General features: G+C 47.3%; 1 protein-coding gene across 3 annotated transcripts in view; it reads right to left on the bottom strand.

Moving 5' to 3' along the window:
- CAPZB (capping actin protein of muscle Z-line subunit beta) overlaps positions 1–19547 on the bottom strand; it is a 66448-nt gene that overhangs the window by 4242 nt on the left and 42659 nt on the right. For all 3 annotated transcript variants that reach the window (XM_053997841.1, XM_053997842.1, XM_053997843.1), the window contains exons 5-7: positions 7563–7704; positions 6931–7047; positions 236–301 (exon numbers count right to left, since the gene is read on the bottom strand). In XM_053997841.1, the coding sequence (XP_053853816.1) occupies positions 236–301; positions 6931–7047; positions 7563–7704 (325 nt within the window). The remainder of the gene's footprint in view (positions 1–235; positions 302–6930; positions 7048–7562; positions 7705–19547) is intronic.

Below are 19547 nucleotides of genomic sequence, written 5' to 3'. Positions count from 1 at the left end.
TGTTCACTGGTGCTCAGGAATGGAACACCCATTTTCCAGGAAGTCACTGCGGTGCTGAGCAGGAGACAAGGGGCAGAGGGTGGCTTTGTACCCACAAAGAGCTGGAAGGGATGGAAGGAGCAGCGCTGAGCCACCACCCCCAGCAACAACAGGAATCAGTAAGTTGTTGGTAAAGAAAAATGCAATAAAATTCTGAGGAATGGGAGCAAATGTGGGCAGAAGAACCTGCACTCACCTCTACCAAGCGCCCAATATTGGCTATGTGTGGGGAGGAGTCACTCACAGTCTCATCCTTCTCCATCTGCAAAGGAAAGCACAGATCCATCCATCACAGGGAATCTGGGGGCAGGGAAGTGTCCAGCAGGGCTGGGAGAAGGGGGTCACCAACTCCCCCCGTGTGCAAACACAGGAGAACGTGCTGAGAAACTCCCAGCACTTGCCACAGGCACATGCTGGTAGTGGAGATGTGGTGCAATAAAGAAACAGGAATGGAAACAACCCCTGCTGCAGACAGGCCCCACAAGAGCCACTCCCTCCACACCAGGGAACAGCCAAGTGTCTTCTGCAGGAGAAATTCAGAGCTGGAACAGCTCAGGAGTGCAGTGACACCAATGCCCTCAGTGCAGGACCTGAGCAGGACTCAGCTCCCTGAACCAGCTGAGATCTTCTACCCCAACATCAGAACTGGGAGCTGGAACTGCAGCACCCACTTGATTCCATCTGACTGTGCCTGATGGAGCTCCCATCCCACAGCCTTCCATGGCCTCTGGCCAAGGAAAGTCCATCCTCCCCAGCTCCTGAGGTGAAAACTGTGGCCAAGGCACAGCCAAGTGTTGAACAATGAACATCAGACCCAGGAACCTCAGCAAGATTTGCTGAGACAGCAAGAAAACAAAACTGGGAGACAAATGCAGTGGGAAGAAGAGTCTTCAAAGGGTTTTGCTAATCCCACTGAATTCTCTTATCCATCTGCTCCTATCCCTCCCTCAGGGCAGAGTTGAAAAATCTGGGCCAGCTACAGGTTTCTTCTAATAAGCCAAGTCTGTAACAGGCTTGGGGAAGCGTGTAATTTAGTTGGACCCCCGAAGGCAAAGGATAACCTGGAAGAGGGGGAGAAAGAGCAGCAGGACATTTAATTTTGCCTTCAGACTGTTTACATGGAAAGGAGACACTGCCTGGAGAAGGGATCCAGCTGCGGTGCAGGGACAATGCCAACCTGAACTACACAAACACACATCCACACATCGTGGGGAGCTGGGAAACATCAGCAAATTGCCCAAATCTGGGGCAGCTGGAGCTGGCAGTGGGGCAGTGACTGCCACAGGCTCCCTGCTGTGCCTCCTCCACACCTGGACAGGCCCAGCTCCGTGGTTAAGAAGCAGAATCTGAAAATAGTTGTTTTTTTTTTTAAAAAAAAAAAGTATATTATTACATCTCCATAAAAACTGCTGCCAGAAGGAAAACATTTTTATGTGCTCTGAAGGCCAGATGTTACAAGAGGCTGTTTAATGGAGTGCAGAGTCAAGATCAGCCATGTCCTACAAACAGTTGGGTTTTGTTGAGTTGTTGGGGTTTTTAAAGGTTCCTTCTGGTGGCTGGCACTGCACAGGCTCAAGCAGCAGCACCTCTGTGCTTAAATATAGGGCTGGATTTGCTGTGAGGGGAAATTCCCTCTATAGGCTGGTGCTAAGGAGCAGCTCATCCTCCCTCTGTCACTCCCACCTGCCTGCTGGGCTCAGCCAAACCCCAGGGTGAGCCCAGTCCCAGCCCAGTCCCAGCTCTCCTGCAGCAGACCCAGGGCCTGGCTCCCCTCCTGGCTCCCCCAGCCATCTGCTCCAGTCTGACTCACAGGGAAACTCACTCCTCTGGGACATGTCCAGGGCTGCCTGCTCACTTTGGATCTTTCCTGCACGGAATAAAGCAGCTGTCTGGGCTTTCTGTAAACACTATTTGGAGGAATAATATAAAGAGGGACATTTAAGCTGGATAAACACTTTGTTTCATCATGAAAGTGTCTGAAAATACCAGCAAAGGTAGAAGGGAACTCATCCTCCATTTTGCACCCACAGCTGCTCTGGCCATGGAGCAAAGTGAAAATCCCTTTAATGCAACACAAACAGCAATGTGGGCCAAGGGCTCCCAAAGCCACAGGCAGTGGGCAGGCTGAAGGCTCCAGGTGGAAAATATGTGGAATTATTTGGATATCAGTAAGGCAAAATTTGGCCTGCCTCTCCAGCACTTATTTCAAATTATAAGCAATAAATGGGGGTTGTGGTCTCTGCAGGGCTTGCAGCATTGTAGGAATCAGCTGAGAACTGAGCCCAGCCCTCCACAGAGATTTGCTCTCAGCAATGTAACCAAATTTCCCATTTCCTTTGCCAAACTGTCCAGCCAAAACCATGGGCAAACCTGGGGATGCTCCACGACCTTTACCTGTCTCAACTCCTCTCCTCCCTTCTTCTCACCTGTTACAGAACTGAACCTCTGTGAAATCCATAGGGGACCTCAAAGCCCATCCCACTGCACCCCTGCCACGGCAGGAACACCTTCCCCTGTCCCAGGTGGCTCTGAGCCCTGTCCAACCTGCCTGGGACACTGCCAGGGATCCAGGGGCAGCCACAGCTGCTCTGGGCAGCCTGGCATTGGTGCCAGGGCCTGCCCACCCTCATGATGGAAAAGTGAGGCTGAAATAATTCCCTGGACAACCCCTGTCAGCACATCCCTGCTGTCCCTGCACCCAAACACTGCTCAGCTGGTGACTAAAGAGACTCCAGGACATGGGTAACTGCTGAGGGGGAGCTCAAGGATCACAAGAAGATTCCACTGGTGGAAAAACAAAGTTACAACATCTGGAAGTCGGCGGGATGGGCTTTGCCACGAAAGATGCCCTTGATGAGTCTCCTAATTGCTGAGCACAGGCACTTCCCTGGATGATAAATGCAGAATGGCTCTGCTGTGGTTTCACTGAGCAGCAGCAGATGCCAGGGCAGCTCTTCCTGCAGGCAGGGATTGCTCTGTCTGCACAGTCCAGCCTTCATCCAGCTCTGCAAAACCTTCTGCCCTCGCTAGAGAGTGTTCCAAGTTCAAAAATCAACCTCTGTGCTCCTTTCATCCCACATCTCAGGCCTCCCTTCCCCGTGACTTTACATCCTCCCCTTCCCACATCTCCAAATGTAAATAAACTACAGGTTTGGAGCCAACTTCTTCCTCAGCAAACTCACTTCCTCAGGCTCATCCTGGCCCAGGGAACACACACAGGTTCTTTGTGCACGAGGACACCTCAGGAAGGCACCTGCTCGTGCTGTCTGAAGGAGGGGCTGCAGAAGCCCATCCAACAAAGTGCAGTGCTGACTGTTTGCCAGGAAAGGGGAAGCCTCCACATCTCCTTTGCACCAAGTGAAACAGGATCACACAGCTGCTCTTACCTTAAATAAAAGTGCAGCCTAATGAAACCTCAAAACGCAGCCAAAGCCGCTCGGAGCCGTGCGAGCGACACAAGCGATTCCAAGGTACACAAAGGGACAGGACCCCAAAATCTGCCAGGGAAAATCATCTGCCAAACATCTGGCTTCAATCAGGAGGGCTGGGAGGTACCTGCAGTCCCCAGAGAACGTGCAAGGTAATTGAAAAGCTGCTGGCATGTTTCATTTCCCTGCAAGCCCTGCTCCCTGCGTCCTCCCTGGCAGTATTTATGTAGAACAATATTTATTCCTAAAAATTCCAGCCAAACTCCCCCTGGGCAAAGGAGAGTCTCTGCCACACAGAGGCACTGCTGCAGCAGGACCTAATGAAGTTCCAGTGTGAAGATGTCACTTCAGCTTTAACTCTCCCAAAGTCTCCAGGCCAGAATTACAATCCATGGATTCTGTGTGCCTGGAGCTGCCTAAGAACTGATCTCACCCCCTCAAGATAAGTGAATCCATGCACATACATAAAGCAATTATGCATACTCCTTGTATAAAGGAGTGGATGTGACAACACACAGGGGTTTGTGCTGCACACTCCTGTGTGTGGATAAACACCCATTCCTCTACTGGATCAGGACAGAATCTGAAATTCTGCAATTGAACTGCCTGAAATACCAAAACCCACCAGGTAAAGTAAATTAAAGCTACACCAAGGGAAGTTTTCAGCTTCCCAAAACAGGCTGAATCCTCTATGTCTCCCCTTTTCCTTATTCTGTCCACTCACAAATGCAAAATCTTTGTTTCTTCCTAGAAACAGAGACAACTCATATTGTAGCAGACAAAAAACTGCACTGGGGAAATCAAGGAAAAGTAGTTCAAGGCACTGCAAGAGAGATGTCAACTCCCAGTGTATAAAATAAAACAGACACAGGCCAGGGATGTGACCCCTGGGCAGCATCTGCCCAGGAGGGAGCAGCACGTGGCTCCAAGGCAGCTGTAGGAACACCCCAGTGCCACGAGCAGGGACACCTTTCACTGCCCCAGGTTGCTCCAAACCCCATCCAGCCTGGCCTTGGACACCTCCAGGGATCCAGGGGCAGCCACAGCAACAAACACGGCGTCTTGAGAGAAGAAAAAATCCTTCTCAAAAATTCAGTGCAACATTTAGGAATAGCCCAAGTGGGAGCCTTACAGGAACGAGCCTGGGGGTATTCCAAGACAGGCAGAGTTTTTCCAAATGGCCTTGACAAAGGCAGCAAAACCCCCTGGTTGTGTGGGGTGCAGGGCAACAACCTCACCTCCAGGAAGTGACTGCAGAAAACAGCTATTTCTAGAGCCTCATTCCAGCTCCAAGCTCAGCCCCACCACGTGGCACTCCCTGAACTGTTCCTCTGGCCACCAAGTTAATCCCTCCATCAGCACTCAGAAAATGCCCCGTTTGCAGCCAGGAGGCCAAACTGGTTTTGGAGGAATGGCTCTGACCAGACTTCCCTTTCCAAGCACTGAGAGGCTGCTGTGCCATCAGGTTGTGAGCCAGGATATGACCAACACTTCAAAAGCTTCCTCTCAAACACAAGGACATCTGCTACTCTCATTTCAGGATCAAAGGTGGTCAAATAGCTTAAATGCTGAGTTGACCAAACCCCTGTAAATGAACCATGTACAAAGTTTTTTCAATGTATTACTGAGACCTGTCAAGGTGAACCTGTAACATGCTCTTCAGGAGGTAACTAAAACCAACTCTTGGTGGCTCAGTTTGCTGCAGGCTGCATAACAGGCTGATGAAAAAAGGAGAAGTAAAACTTGCAGAGCTTGGGTGATGTTGCACACTGGATTTAGAGCCAAGTCCAAGCCCTGCACTCAGGAGTTTAGTCCAGCTGCAGGTAAACTTCAGCTGGGGACAAGCAGCTCCTCCTCACACAGAACCCTCGAGGCAGCATGGAGACTGCAGTTTTCTGCAGGATTCTGTCCCACCCCAGCCAGCACAGCCCAGGCTGGGATGTGGCCCCAGGTTCCTGTCTGTGCAGGAGCTGTGCATCCTCACAACCAGTGTTCCTGACACTGAACCAGGCCCTGGCTTCCTGCACCACATCTGAATCCAATGTTCTGCTGCTAAAATGATGACAGAAGCATGAATCTCTCCACTGAAGCTTTGAGAGGGAAAGTCAAACCAAACAAGGCCCAGCAGCTCAGGCCAAGGTGTACTGAGGACACCCATTCTGCACAGGCCCTTGTTTTCCTTGGCACAGCTCGTGCTCCAGAGGCCACGGCCAGAGTCAAGCCCTTGGCCTGCACTTCACAGCTCTGATTTACAGGATTAGCAAGGCCTGTGATTAAATATTTGTCCGGGTCACCATAACTCGGGTGTAATTACTGCAAAAAGAGTCAAAAAAAGGGCTCAAAACTGTCTCCAGATGCCTTTTCCCTTCACTTGCTTTTCCATCAGCTTCTTCAATGTCAACAACACGGAAAGAAAAATCACCCAGGCTGGGGCAAGCTGGGCAAGACTAACCCAGTTTCAGTGCCTCTCTGCAATCCCAGACCCTCCTTGGCTTCACCTGGCTCAAACCTGTACAGAACCATGAGGTTTTTAACAGAGTCTGCATTGTCCTTTGTATGGAAAGCCCCAGTGTGTCCTGGGAAGGCTCATAAAGGAGTTTCAGCTGCTGCCAATCTCTCCAGTCACTCATGACCTTACAATGTGCCTCCTGTCCTCCAGAGTTTATTACTCTGCTTGAGTCACTGACTTCCACAGCCCAAAGCAAGCCCAGTTCACCAGCAGGGAGGCAGAAGCCTCTGGCAGGTGGTGGGGCAGAAGCAGCCTCATCCTAGGAAGTCCAGCTCAGCAGATCCTGCCTGTCAGGGACTGCAGCACTGCTGAGATCTGCCAGCCTGGCACTTTCCTGGTGAAAAGCAGCTCTCAGGAGGCAGGCAAAGTCATTAATGCTGGCACAAACCCCCCAAATGTTTAAGACAGATTTATCTTATTTTTTAGGAGATTTTTTTAAATCGGTGTTCTGGTACTGCAGGGAGAAAACACTAAAGGAAGAGACTATGTAATTGATGTCCTTAAAAAATCTTACTGTCAGTGCAAAATACAGGTTTGTTCTCCGTGGTTTAGCTGGTTTTTAAAAGAGAGTAAGAAAAGAAGTCATCCTGTATTTTTATAATCCTGCTGGAATCTTCCAGTGAGAAAGTGGGCAAATCTTCAAGATAAAAATATCCGCAACACGCTTGGAAGAATAGAAATTCAGGAACACCAAAAGACAAACTGAGAATTACAAGCAAGTCTGAACTCCTGCTGGATGGTTTGTATTTTTAATTGCAAGCCCCAATGTGTCAAGCACACTTCAAGGGGCTTTCTGGTAATTACACACTGCATTCACCATTTCACTGGGCTGCAGAACAGCAGGAGAAGAGATGTTTATGCAACACCTCACAAAACCAAGGTTCTGTGCCTGACTGGGGCTGCTGGCTGTGGAGTGAGGCCAGGGCTGCCCAGGCCTGCAGGACACAGCCTTACCTGTCTGGTGAGGCTCCCCCCCAGGTTCATGGTACCAGAGCCAGTTTTATTGGTCTGCAGCCACAGCATCACTGTGGAGGTCAGCTTGTAATGGGCAGTGCGGCCACTGGACTTCTCCTGCAAGTGCAAGGGAACAAAAAGGGACAGAGGCAGAAGGTTAAAATCCCTCCTAAACCTAAATGGGGGCTGGCCTGGCACACCCCACATGCAACAGGCCAGGTAAGTCTAACCCCACTCATGCAGCACAGTCTCTTAAAGACAATTCTAAGTGTGCACATTCCTCTAATTTTCCAAAGCAAATCTAGTTAGACCAATTCACCCTCCTAATACCTTGTTTTTATTACCTAATTAGTGATATTTATCTGTAGCTCTTTATGTTAACCCCCCCCCATCTCAGGATCACATGCACAGAAAGTAACATACTTTCAATTCTTCTGGGATTCTTTGATTACAGCCCTGACTTATCTCTATCCAAATTGCTTCGGGGCATTTTCAAAAATTAACAAGGGAAAGAAGTTTACAGCCCTGACACAGTATTGCATTGTTCAGTGGAACACCTGTGCTCTGTAATTGTCTGGAATTAACCAGGTTTTGTTTTCACTGGGGTGTATCAGCTGCCCCAGAGGCTGTACCTGAACCTCCACCACGTGGATGGAATCCCAGCATCCCTTAATCTTCTTTGATCCATCTCCAGCTTTCTTAATGAGGATCACCCCAGCAAAGCCATGATCCAGATCCCAGAGGTAGACAGAGGAGACTCCACCTTCAAAATACCTGCAGGATGCAACCCAAAGGCAAGTTAAAAGCATGCAGGACCCAAGCCAGAGGCAGATATCGATAATAATAATCTTAAATAAGCAGAATTTCTATGTCCTAATACAGATTTGTTTTTTTCTTTCAAGACAGCACACTCTCACAGTTACACACCCAGAAGCAGCAGTTCAAATCACTTCATAATGCAGAGACTTTAATTACAAAACAACTGCACATTTCTCTGAAGGTGAATAAAGTTCTGGTGACAACCAGAGCTATTTACAGATTTCTACAGGACTTGAGCAAACAGTTCCTCTGATTCCAATTACCTACAACAGCTGGTAAAAGCACGAGCTACAAAGTGGGCTGAGAGTAAGGCTTTATTTTACAATTTGGTCTTTTTTTCCCTCTTTTCCCTCACTATTGGCAAGGTCTGGAAGTTCTTTACAGCAAAGTTCACTAATTAAGACAAAAGGGAGCAAGTAAGCAACTTTATGTTGCTGCCTCCAAAGTCTGTGTGAAGCTGACACTGATTTACTGCAAAGGGAGCTGAACTGAAACCAGGGATCTCAGAAACGTTGAGATGCTGTTGAGGCTTTATTATTCCAGCACCAGATATGGGGAACAAGAGAAAATAAGCCAGACGAACTCAATCTCAGGTGTCTTTTGCTGAAAGTACACTCAGAAAACCAACCAAGCAATGGGATCTGTAGAGCCCCACTCCCTCTGGATGACACTGGTGCAGATGGAAAATGCACTTCATAAAATAACAGTAAACAACCCAACACTGTTGGAAGAAAGATGCAAAAGGAGTAATTCTGTCTTCTAGAAAACTGGAATTGCAACCCACAGCATTTTACCCCTTCCATTCTCAGGTTAGCAAAGCCATAAGGAGGATGAAGGAAAATGGAATAATAAATACTGGTTCATGGCAGACAACTCTCACATCTCAGGGGTGACCATGGCACAAAGGGATCATGTGAAAGGAGGAAACTTCATAAACTTCATCAACAACACAAAATGTTGGTAGTCAGACTTTTCATTGCCTGCAGGAGGGCAAAATCTCATCATCCAAAGTCATGAGGAGCTGCCAGGACTGCCAGCTCCCAGGCAGATTAACCCATCTGCATTCTGCCTCTGACTGACACACACCTGGGAGTGACCACTCACTCCTCTTCTACGAGAGAGGAAATCATCCCTCACAGCCAACATGAAAAAATCATTGAACCTTCCCACCTCTGTGCTTCCCTCCTGCCTAGTGGGCCTTCCAGTTGTGAATGGTGCTTAAAAGTCAATTTACTGCAATTTGGAGTTCATGGATTACCCCTGAGAATTGCGGATTACAGCACACCAACCCCCCCCTTGCCAGCAGCCAGGAGAAAAGACACTGGGAAATGAACTCCAGTGACAATTCCAATGCTTCCAGCACATTTTCTGCACTCACAGATCACATCAATACCTTGCTTCAAGAAGGCAGAGTCACCAAAGAGCCCCAATTCCCTTTAACTGCAGACACCCAAGCCTTTACCAAACCAATGCTGACCTCAGGAGGGGTAGACAATTTCCTATAAACTCACCACAGCCTTTCATTTCTAATGGGTGGCTCTGCCTCTCCTCACCCAGCCCAGCCCAGGCAGCTCAGGACCCACTGTCCTGGGGCACTTGCCAACCACTGATAACACAGTTAAAAAAGCAAAGCCCAGGCACGCTAAAGCCAGGCTTCCAGCAGGCAACTTCAACCTAACAAACCAACAAACACCCTTTTTACATGCACTGGGGAATTCACAAATGGATTTTGGTTAATGCAGTTAATGGGAATTGCAGTGAACCTCAGCTCCAGCCTAAGCCACCCTTCCTTTGGCAGTGGGAATCAGAGGCCAGAGAGAAGCAGTTATTGTCCCTTCTCAGAGTCAGATTGCTTAAAAAATATATATAATATATTCTTTTTCATATACAGAATCAGTGAATTCACTCAAAATGAGCTGGCAGTCGCTGAGAACATTACAGTGTGCACAGACAGTTTCCCATTACCCACTTTATGACCTTGCTATGAGCAAGAAACATTAATTAAGAGAGGGACCGAAACAAGGTTTTGGGAAATTTATTCTTACCTACTGTACTTTGATCCTAATGACATGAAACAGGAAAAAAATAATTTTTATGTGGTTCACCTTTATGAGATTTTACATAAAGGCTTTTGTGGGTATTTTAAGAATGTGCTAAAATGTTGTCTGAAACCACATAAAACCATGTGAAGAACCTCCCGCCAGAACCAACAGCGCACACATGGAAACGCTTTAAGTGCCTTTGGAGATCTAATGAATCAAATATAGTATTAATATTGTTTTAAATACCAACATGCAATTTCAATAAAGCTGCTCTGCCATGGCCAGGCCCAGGAACTGGAGGCTGGAACAACAATGCCAGCAACTGAATCCAAGGCACGCCAGGATATACATTATCCAAAGGCTCCAAAATCCCCTCCTCCTTCACGGGGAGAAAATATATAGAACTGATCACTACACTGGATTTCACCTTCAAATAGCACTGAAGTGGGATTTCTGAACCTCAGAAAGTCACAGTTGGATATGAGGGGAACATTCCTGGTTTTTTAAAATAAAAATAAAGAGGTGCCACAGGCTAATTGGTCCATAATAGAAAATGGGATGATAGATTGGGAGGAATTTAAATTGACATTCATGGACTTGGATTTGCTGCAGGAGGGCTGGGCTTCCTCCAAAAACCCCTTCACCACATACTGCTGCACATACTAAAATGCAAGCGGGGAGTAACCAGCTTGGAAAAGGCCCCAGGAAGGCACAAACTGGGATCTTCTCTGTTAAAGAAACGGATGGGCAAGGCAGTCACACGCAGCAGAGGACTACAGCTCCTGCATTAAACACTTCTTTCCTTAGTGTCCTGTTCTGGATGTCCCTGGCCCCAATCCTCCTGCACAGCTGTGGCTGGAGAAGGCAATCTGGCTTCTCTGGAAGCCAGAATCACAGAATCCTTGAGGCTGGAAAAGCCCTTTGAGGTCATCAAGCCCAACCATCAGCCCAGCACCACCACGTTCAGCACTAACCCACAGCCCCACAGGTTTTCTGAACACTTCCGGGGGTGGTGACTCCACCACTGCCCTGGACATCCTGTTCCAATGCTTTACAACCCTTTCTCTGAATTTTTTTTCTTAATTTCTAACTTAAACCTCCCCTGGCACAACCTGAGAGGCCGTTTCCTCTTGTCACCCCTCTGCCAAAGCATCCGAGCAACCAGCAGATGCTTTTGAGATGTTCAGGAGGCCTCAAGTAGGAGGAATTCCTATTGTGGTACCTCAGACACACCCAAAGGGACAAACCATTCTCAAAGGACAGCTTCAGAGCAAAGCAATCACTGCTCTCTGCCTAAGGACACGGATCAGTCCAGGTGTTTCAATCAAGATAAATCAGGCTTTAACTACAGACAAAACTTTGTTATAAAACAATGACAAATTGTTTTATGGTTGTCAAATTCCTTTATTAACAAGGAAAACACTGCTAAATGATATCATAGTTGGGTTCAGTTAGAAGGACCTTAAAAGATCATCAAGACCAAGTGACATCCCTGTCCTTGGAGAGGACAGCGAATGCTCTATCTCTGGGAAAATAACTTTTTATAAAGCTGCCCAGGAAGGTGACTAAAAGGCATAAGGCCCAAAGTAATCATTCATTCTCTTTACAGAATTTGGAACTGCAGTTCACTCAAAATCAATTATAGTTTTAATGCCATGATCAAACACTGCATTTTTATATCTGTTACTCATCAACCACAGAACTCCTGGAAAAAGCTGTTTTATACAAAAAATGTCACACTTAAGACTGACCTACTTTACAAATGCAAGAATAAAAGAAAATATTTAAGCTAAGAGGGATCCAAAGCTTTATGAAGTGTTTGAAGTTGAAGCGGGTGGAGACACAGGATGGAAACTTGTCTAAGGAGCGGGAGCTGTACCCATGAAATAGAGGCTGTGGCCAGAACAAAGCTGTAACTTCAAGAGGGATGTGATAGAGGAAATCCCCCAGCTTCCAGCCCAGCCCTCAGGGAAGGAGGGCACATTAATCACTTTGTTTTACCACTGAAGGACAGCTCAGGAAAGCCCTGTGACCCTCCTGATAACTCTGGTTCCTCTCCTCCAAGCCTCACCAAGAGATCCTGGACGCTGTGTGGAGAAAATGACTTTCCACCACACAGCAATAAAAACAAGCTCTGACTTTCAATTACACCTCAGAACCAAATCGCTCATCCATAAAAACATTTGTGTATTTTCCAGTAAGTAGCTGAGAGCCAGAGACAAAAAGTCTGTGGCTTATGGCTCTCCCAACCCCCTGATGCCAAAGCACCAGCACCTGGAACCTCAGCCTGGCTCTGCAAACCTTCCAAAGGCTTGCACAGGGTTTCAAACTGGCTCATTTAAAGCAGAAAAATGTATTTTCTTTTATTCCCTAAAGGTCACATAGTTATTTCTTCCAGCTACAGAAGTTCAGCACAGAAGGGAAAAGTCTCCAGCTATTTAGATCAACAGACTTCCGAGAAAACTGGCATTTAAAAATCCTACCCCAAAGGAAAATACTGAGCATTCAGCTCATGTTTTTACAAGAGTGACAACGACTGAAGTCACAGTGTGAGCAGCTGGTGTCTCACAGCAACCCAAAACTTTTCCTAAATGCTGAGGTGAGGAAGCACATTCCAGCTCTCCTGGGAACACGAGACTGGAGTGGCAAGTGACGTGGCACAGCTCCCTTCCCACACCGAGCCCTTCCCCGGCACCTCAAACCAGCACAGGAATTGCAACAGAAATATGAAGGAAGTGGCAAATTTGAGCAACCCACCTTCCATCAAACCCAAAGCATTGCTCAGGTGTTCAACAAATCCCCTGCAACCTCACACTTCAAGGAGGAGGAACAAATTCTTCAGGAGATCAGCTGTCCCTAAGTACTTGTTGCTGTTCTTTAATGAAAGGACAGGCTGGTACCAGGAACGAGCAGGATGTGACACTTCTCCCAGTGCTGTGAGTCCAGGGGATTTACAGCTCCTCTCTCCTTCCCTGGCCCCAGGAGCACAACTGCGGAGCCCTTCCACAATCTCACCCAGAGATTAAAATTAAGAAGGTAAAAATGTCTGTGCATGGCCCAAGGATTTTGCACCCCACTTGATGAACTCAGCCCAAATTATGCTTGGGGGCTCTGTACAGGTATTTTACAGGAATTCTTTCCAGCATACACAGGTGCAAAAACCCCTGGAGCAAACATACCAATCTAGTTAGGTATGTGTAACTTCAATGCCAGTTGTACTTAAAAGCACACATCTGGACCATGATAGGATGACTCAAACTGCTCAGCAGAGTTGTGAAGTGCAGGAACTCTGCAAGGAAGGAAAACAGTACCCAAACAATGGGATCCTGAAGGCAAAAATCTCCCAGAACTTCCCAGTTTGTGCTTTCTAGCACCTTTCATTTATTTAATGAAAAGTGCATTGCTCACATTTTCCTTCCCATCCGATTGCTCCTGGCAGATGGAAATTAATGACCAAATCCCTTTGGAGAAGTCACCTGGGAACAGTTCCATCAGCCACCTAATGAGAGGACAAGGGGTCACTCTGGAACGTGTTCAAACGAGGGCCTGCTTCATTAACAGCAGGAAGCTCCCACTGCTTCCAAACCCTTCTCCCATGGCCATCCTTGGGCAGCACAGACACTGCTTCAGCCACCCCCAGTCTGCCACATTCCAGACTCTGCCAGCTGAAATCCAAACGTGGATAGGAGAGCAAGAGGCAGCAGAAATCTTCTGTGTCGTGGTTTAGGTTTGGCAAAATCTTGGGAGGCTGCAGATTTCATGTGACATCAATTCTCTAACAGAAGAATTCTGTATCAGATCTGCCACAAGAAGGCTGCTGCTGTTTAAGTCACTCTGACTTCAAATTCCATCATTAAAACACTGTACATTTGTGAGGGCGTGAGGTAAATAATACAATACAAAGTATTTTTAGAGACAACCAGTTCAAAAATTCCAGATCACAATAAACGGACAGTTTAAAATTTCATCTCATTTTTGACTGTAAGTCATTTCTTCCTAGGGATTTAAAGCCTTCAGAGAGCAGTGTTTGAGGACAGTGCTGCATCACCAATGCTGACCTCCTAATCCAAGTGTTCAGTTTTTATGTAATTACAGAGAACTGTGGGAACCCAAGGGAAAAACTCCTCTCCACCCAACATCTCCGATTCAGAAGATAAGAATGCAGTGTGTGCAGAGCTGCTCCAAAATGGAACTCCCAAATAAAAAAAATCAGATGAAAAGCAACTGATTCAGTTTTGCAGCATGCCAGTACATTTAATTTTCCCCTCTCTTCTATGAAGATTCTCTAATTTGTGTAATATTTATCAACAACTTCAATATTAATTCTGTTCTGAGCTGCCTATGGGCACGCTGAGGAGGGGATCCCATCACTGCTCTGTTTTCTACATCTGAGTAATTTCCTTGGGAAAACAGCATGGCTGTAACTGTAAAAGCACACAGACATGAAAGCAGAGAAAGTCCTGGTGGTTTAGACCTGTCTTAGGAGACTTCATCTCACCATTATTAGCCTGACCCAAGGCAAGAATCTCCCTGATGACACAATGCTGATGTCACACCCTACAGTGCACATCCCCAGGCAGCAGAGGGATGCACAAGCAGTTTCCTTAGAGCTGGGATGCACAACAAACCCATCTGGATTCAATCTGCAGGGCCCTGGCTGTGCAAGCCCCAGGAACTCCCATGCCCAGGAGAAAGCCAGCACAAAGGGCTGCAGCAGTAATGAGGAACAGGGAGCTGATGGCAATAAAGTCACTTCAAAGCTTTCCAGGGGCTTCCAGTTCAGGCAGAGCAGGTTTGCATCTGAGCACAGACACAGGGCTCATAAAGGGCTCACAGCTGCCAAACCCAGCTCCAGCCCCACCCAACCTGGCCTTGGACACTTCGGTTGTGTCCAAGGCCAACAGACTTGTTGGCATCCGCAGTTTCTTTCTCTGGGCACCCTGTGCCAGGGCAGGCTGTGCTGAAAGCAACCCCCTGGTCACACCTCTTACATCTGTTCTTTACTTGGTGGGATCAGGGATGTGATGCACAAAGTACAGCAAAGCTGGTCAAACAGATGAATGCAGCAGTTGCTACAAACCCTGTGAGAAGTGCAGAGTATTTTGTGAGTTGGCCTGAGCTCCACTGCGAGGCTCTCAGGGTCTGTCAGGGAAGGAGAACTGAGATGACACTGCAGCAGTTCTCACAAACAGCTACAGCCCAAGGGCAGCACTAACAGAGGCTCCCATTTTTTCTTATCAGGACCAGTGGACTAAGGCAGGGCCAGAGGTTGTTCAAGCACACAATCCAGTTAAAGAAAGTTGAACTATCCAGCAGTTTATGGGACATCTGAACATGCTCAGTACAGACGATGGCACAAAATGAGACATCCCTGAAGGCCAGCAAAGCCAGGCTGTTCCACGAGATTAAACAGAGTAATAAAAATAAAAAATACACTCAGTCCTGAGCACTCTAAAAATGAAAGGGCAAACTCATCTGTCACTGGGACTTCACTGCTGTACCTGCCCAAGCTCTGGCCAAAGGCTCCTCAACCCACACACTCCCGAGGCACGGCCCAGGGAATTCCTCCTCCAGAGCAGGGAAAGGCTGTGGATGCTCAGCTGGCTGCAAAGAGCACCTGTGTTCATCCACAGGACAGGAATTGCCACACTGCAAAGAGCAGAGGCCTGGGGTGCCACCCTCAGCACTGCTAACACTATCCAAAACTGGAATAACTCTTCTGGACTAGATTCCAATCAAAATTCAATAATAAAAGGATTACACACAACAAAGACATTTCAGAGGTCAATCCTCTCCCAGACCTCCTTCCACTCCTACCAAATTCCTGGTCCAGAGCTCTAATATAACAAACTGAAAATGGATCAACATCAAAACAGAGACAGAAGCAGAAGTTCAAAAGGTTTCATTGCTCACTCTGTTCAGGAAACTCAAAATCTTAATCAATACAAACATTTTTCAGGAGCAGAATGATTAAGATGATGTTTTATCTTTTTTTAAAGCTGTTAAAAATCAAAAGCACCAATAAATCCAATTTAAGCCACAGAAAAAAGGAGGAATAGCTTTCTAAATGTATGTCAGTCACTAAACCAGTCCCAAGTTGCCAAAACTCATCCTGTTTGCAGACAGATCAACAGCATCCTTCCCAGGGGAGGTCTATTTAATCACTTCAGAAATTATTTCTTCCAGACAACAAAGAGCCATTAGATTACTTAATTAAAGGCCTGATTATCTCCAACCCAAAACAAGGGAAGGCAGAATCTAAAATAGGGAGATTTAACCAGCTGCCCTGGTCCTCATTATGCTTTGATTTCAATCAAGCACACACACGTCAAGCAAAGGGCAATAAATTACAACCATGTGTTGGAAGAAATTATCTTCACCATATTGGAAGTGGAAAGCCAAGGCTCTAACTGAGTGGTGTAAGATATTAGACTTCCATCTGGGAATAATAACCTACTGAACACAAACATACCAGAGCATTAGCTCCAGGCACTGCTGGAGTTAAACCTGGCAGCAGGAGATGGAAATGGAACAGTTGTTTTTTGGGAAAGTGACATGGATTTTTGGTAAAACAGATAACCAAGAAACATGCTTGCTGTTTAACACAGAGAACAGAGAGAGAACTACAACCTGGTGTAATTCCTCTTTAACCCAAATGCCTGCAGAAAGGAAAGGTGGGAAACTCCAGAGATACAAATGTAGTTTGCACTAAAACAGACACTTAATGCCAATTCAGCACTGGTTCACAGGCACTGAAGGTTCAGCAGAATTGTTCTTCTCCAGCTTACATGATTTTATTACATGCAATATTACAAGACTTCCCCCCCAAACTTGTTTTGACACTACAGTCACTCAGTGGCCATTAAGCTTTTGGGGACAAAAATGGATTTTAAGGTCCCTAGCAAGCAAATCTGACTGGATTATTCCATACAAACTGTTAACAAACCCACAACAGGCTGTTTCCCTCAAAACACCCACAACAGCAGGTGCCAACCCCTTGGGAAATGGCAAATACAATGCAGTGACTCACTGAACGTAGGTGGAGACTTACCACACCTGATGAAAAGAGAAATCTAAAAAGGAAAGGTGTGTGGGCCAAATGGGACTGACACAAGGAAGAACTGAAAAATCTGAAGCGCTGGGAGAAGCCTGAGATGAATTCTGTGAGATATCAGCACTTTCTGTGTTGGAGGTAAAAGGGGAGCTGATCCAGGGGAGGTTGGGACCACATGGGGAGAGCAGAGTGGGGTGGAGATGTTCTCCAAGTGCCCACTTATCTACAATGCTGGGATGACCAGCACCAGCTGCGTTTGGAAGCTCAGGAGTGAAGTGAGCTCTGTGCACAGCAACCTCTGAGAGACCTGGGGTTGTTCAGCCTGGAGAAAGGAGGCTCTGGGGTGACCTGGCTGGGGCCTTCCAGTGCCTGAAGGAGCCAACAGGAAAGATGGAGAGAGACTTTGGACAAGAGGGAATGGTTTCCCACTGCCAGAGGGCAGGGTTAGATGGGATATTAGCATGGAATTGTTCCCTGTGAGGGTGGGCAGGCCCTGGCACAGCGTGCCCAGAGAAGCTGTGGCTGCACCTGGATTCCTGGAATTGTCCAAGGCCAGGCTGGACAGGGCTTGGAGCAACCTGGAACAGCAGAAGTTGTCTAGCAAGTCTGAACACAAAGCCACTACTTGCTCTGAAAAACCCAGCAGAAACTCTCATTACAGGAATAAAATGCCTGAACAGCCCAGGAAATTCAGGCAGGCTGGGGTCTGGTGTTCCCTGTGAGTGCTGTGATTACTTTTGTATCCAGTGTTACCCCTCTTGCGTGTAACAGCAGCTGTGGTTACAGAGGCAGCTCAGAAACATTATCTGCCCCACAGAGGGTCAGAACAGCCTCTTAAGGGACTGCTGGTGAGGAGCTGATGTGTCAGGTTTGAGGCTTCTCCCTCAGCAGCATTTTCAACCTCTTCATCTGCAGCCACTGCACTTAAACTGGCATTTTTAAAGAAAGAATTTGTAATGTGAAGTATCAATTAGCCTGGTGTCCCCTGTGAAGGATCTGTGTGGGCAGGCAACCTCACCAAAGTGAGCAGAAATGATGAAAGCCTCTGCAGATCAACACAAAATGTAGATTTTCTGCACACTGCCTACAGACTGATCCCTGCTCCTGGAGGGTGAACCTGGAATAGATGTCCCCAGCTAACAGTAACCAGAATTCCCACAAAAGATACAGTCCTAAGGACTGCCAGCATGCTCAGCTCTTTGATTAATCCATCAAAGAGCCTGAAGTATCTCCCAGTGCTAGAAAAGCTCTGCTGTGCCTGGCTCTGGAATTGGGAAGGACACTGGTTCCTGGCCCTCCCTCCCCAGCTCCAGGAGCTGCCAGAGCAGTGACACTGCCAGGGCAGTGACACCTCCATGGACTCTGCCTGGCTCAGCCCCACTGCTGGCTGTACAGGCATTCCCAGGGTCAGCTCCCAGCCCCAGCAGCCATGGAGTGACATCCCTGGCACTGCCACCCTCCCACCACAGCCCTGCCCAGGCAGCCCCAGCAGCCATGGAGTGACATCCCTGGCACTGCCACCCTCCCACCACAGCCCTGCCCAGGCAGCCCCAGCAGCCATGGAGTGACATCCCTGGCACTGCCACCCTCCCACCACAGCCCTGCCCAGGCAGCCTCAGCAGCTGCTCCATGAGGAATTGCTGCAGTCATTCCCAACCCAACGTGCTGGCAAGAGCAGCACTGAGGGAATTTCCACCCTCTGGTCTCCAAGTAAAAATTAAGCTTCTGCTGTCAAAACACAAAAATCCAATTGTCCTATTCAGAAAAGTGCAGAGCCCAACTGCAAGAACAAAAGCCTGTTTCTCCCCACATCTCTGTTGGAGGTGAAGTACAAATCCTGATTTTAAGCACAACAAACCCTTCAGACACTGAGGTTAAGTTTCCTTAACTTGGCAAATTCTTTCCACAAACGCCACAATTTTTTTACACTGCTCAGCCAAACATTAAGCCACCCCTGTCCTCTTTTCCTCCTCCACTTTTGGGATCACAAGAAGTGTTCTGTGCTGGCACCTGTGCCCATAGTCTGACCTGTCCTCCTGGCTGTGATCCCTCCTGGGTCCCCTCTGACCATTCCTGCCTGTAAAACCTGCACAGAAAGATGGAATTTGGAACAAAATCACCTTTTGCTTCCACACAATACATGAAGACTGTTATATAAAGGTACTGCTGTACCCCACACTGAGCAGGGCTCAGCAGAATCACCTCAGTCAAAAACCTGCCCTGTGCTTTCCTTTCAGCAAATTCAAGCTGTTTAAAGAAGTTATTGTATCCAGCCATGACTTCATGGTCATCTGAGCAGAGAGGGATTTAAAAAGACAACCTTGGTTCCATAAACCTCCTCATTTTCATCTCAGGGTATTAAAAATCTTATTGGTCCTGTTCTGCTCTGCATCTGGGGAGTAACTGCAAATTTGGCTTTGCTGAATATGCAAAATTCCTTTTTTCCAGTCAGTTCAGATACCAATAACAACTGTTACTTACAAGAGAAGTTGGAGAGCTATGAAAATAATGCACCAAAAGAAGTAAAAATTTGATACCTGTAACAGAAGTGTGATGCTTAACACATTTGGACAGGCTGCATTTACATTGAGCCACAGAACCCAGCAAGAAAAGTTCCTTTTAATATGCTTCTGTCAGCACTGTAACATGATAAACTACATCTAAGGCTGTGTTTTATCTCCCTTTTCAGGCAACATGAAGCA

Source organism: Vidua macroura, chromosome 23, assembly GCF_024509145.1.
Source record: "Vidua macroura isolate BioBank_ID:100142 chromosome 23, ASM2450914v1, whole genome shotgun sequence".
Lineage (NCBI taxonomy): Eukaryota > Metazoa > Chordata > Aves > Passeriformes > Viduidae > Vidua > Vidua macroura.
Note: the sequence above shows the minus strand (reverse complement) of the source record. Positions and strands in the feature narration are given on the sequence as shown.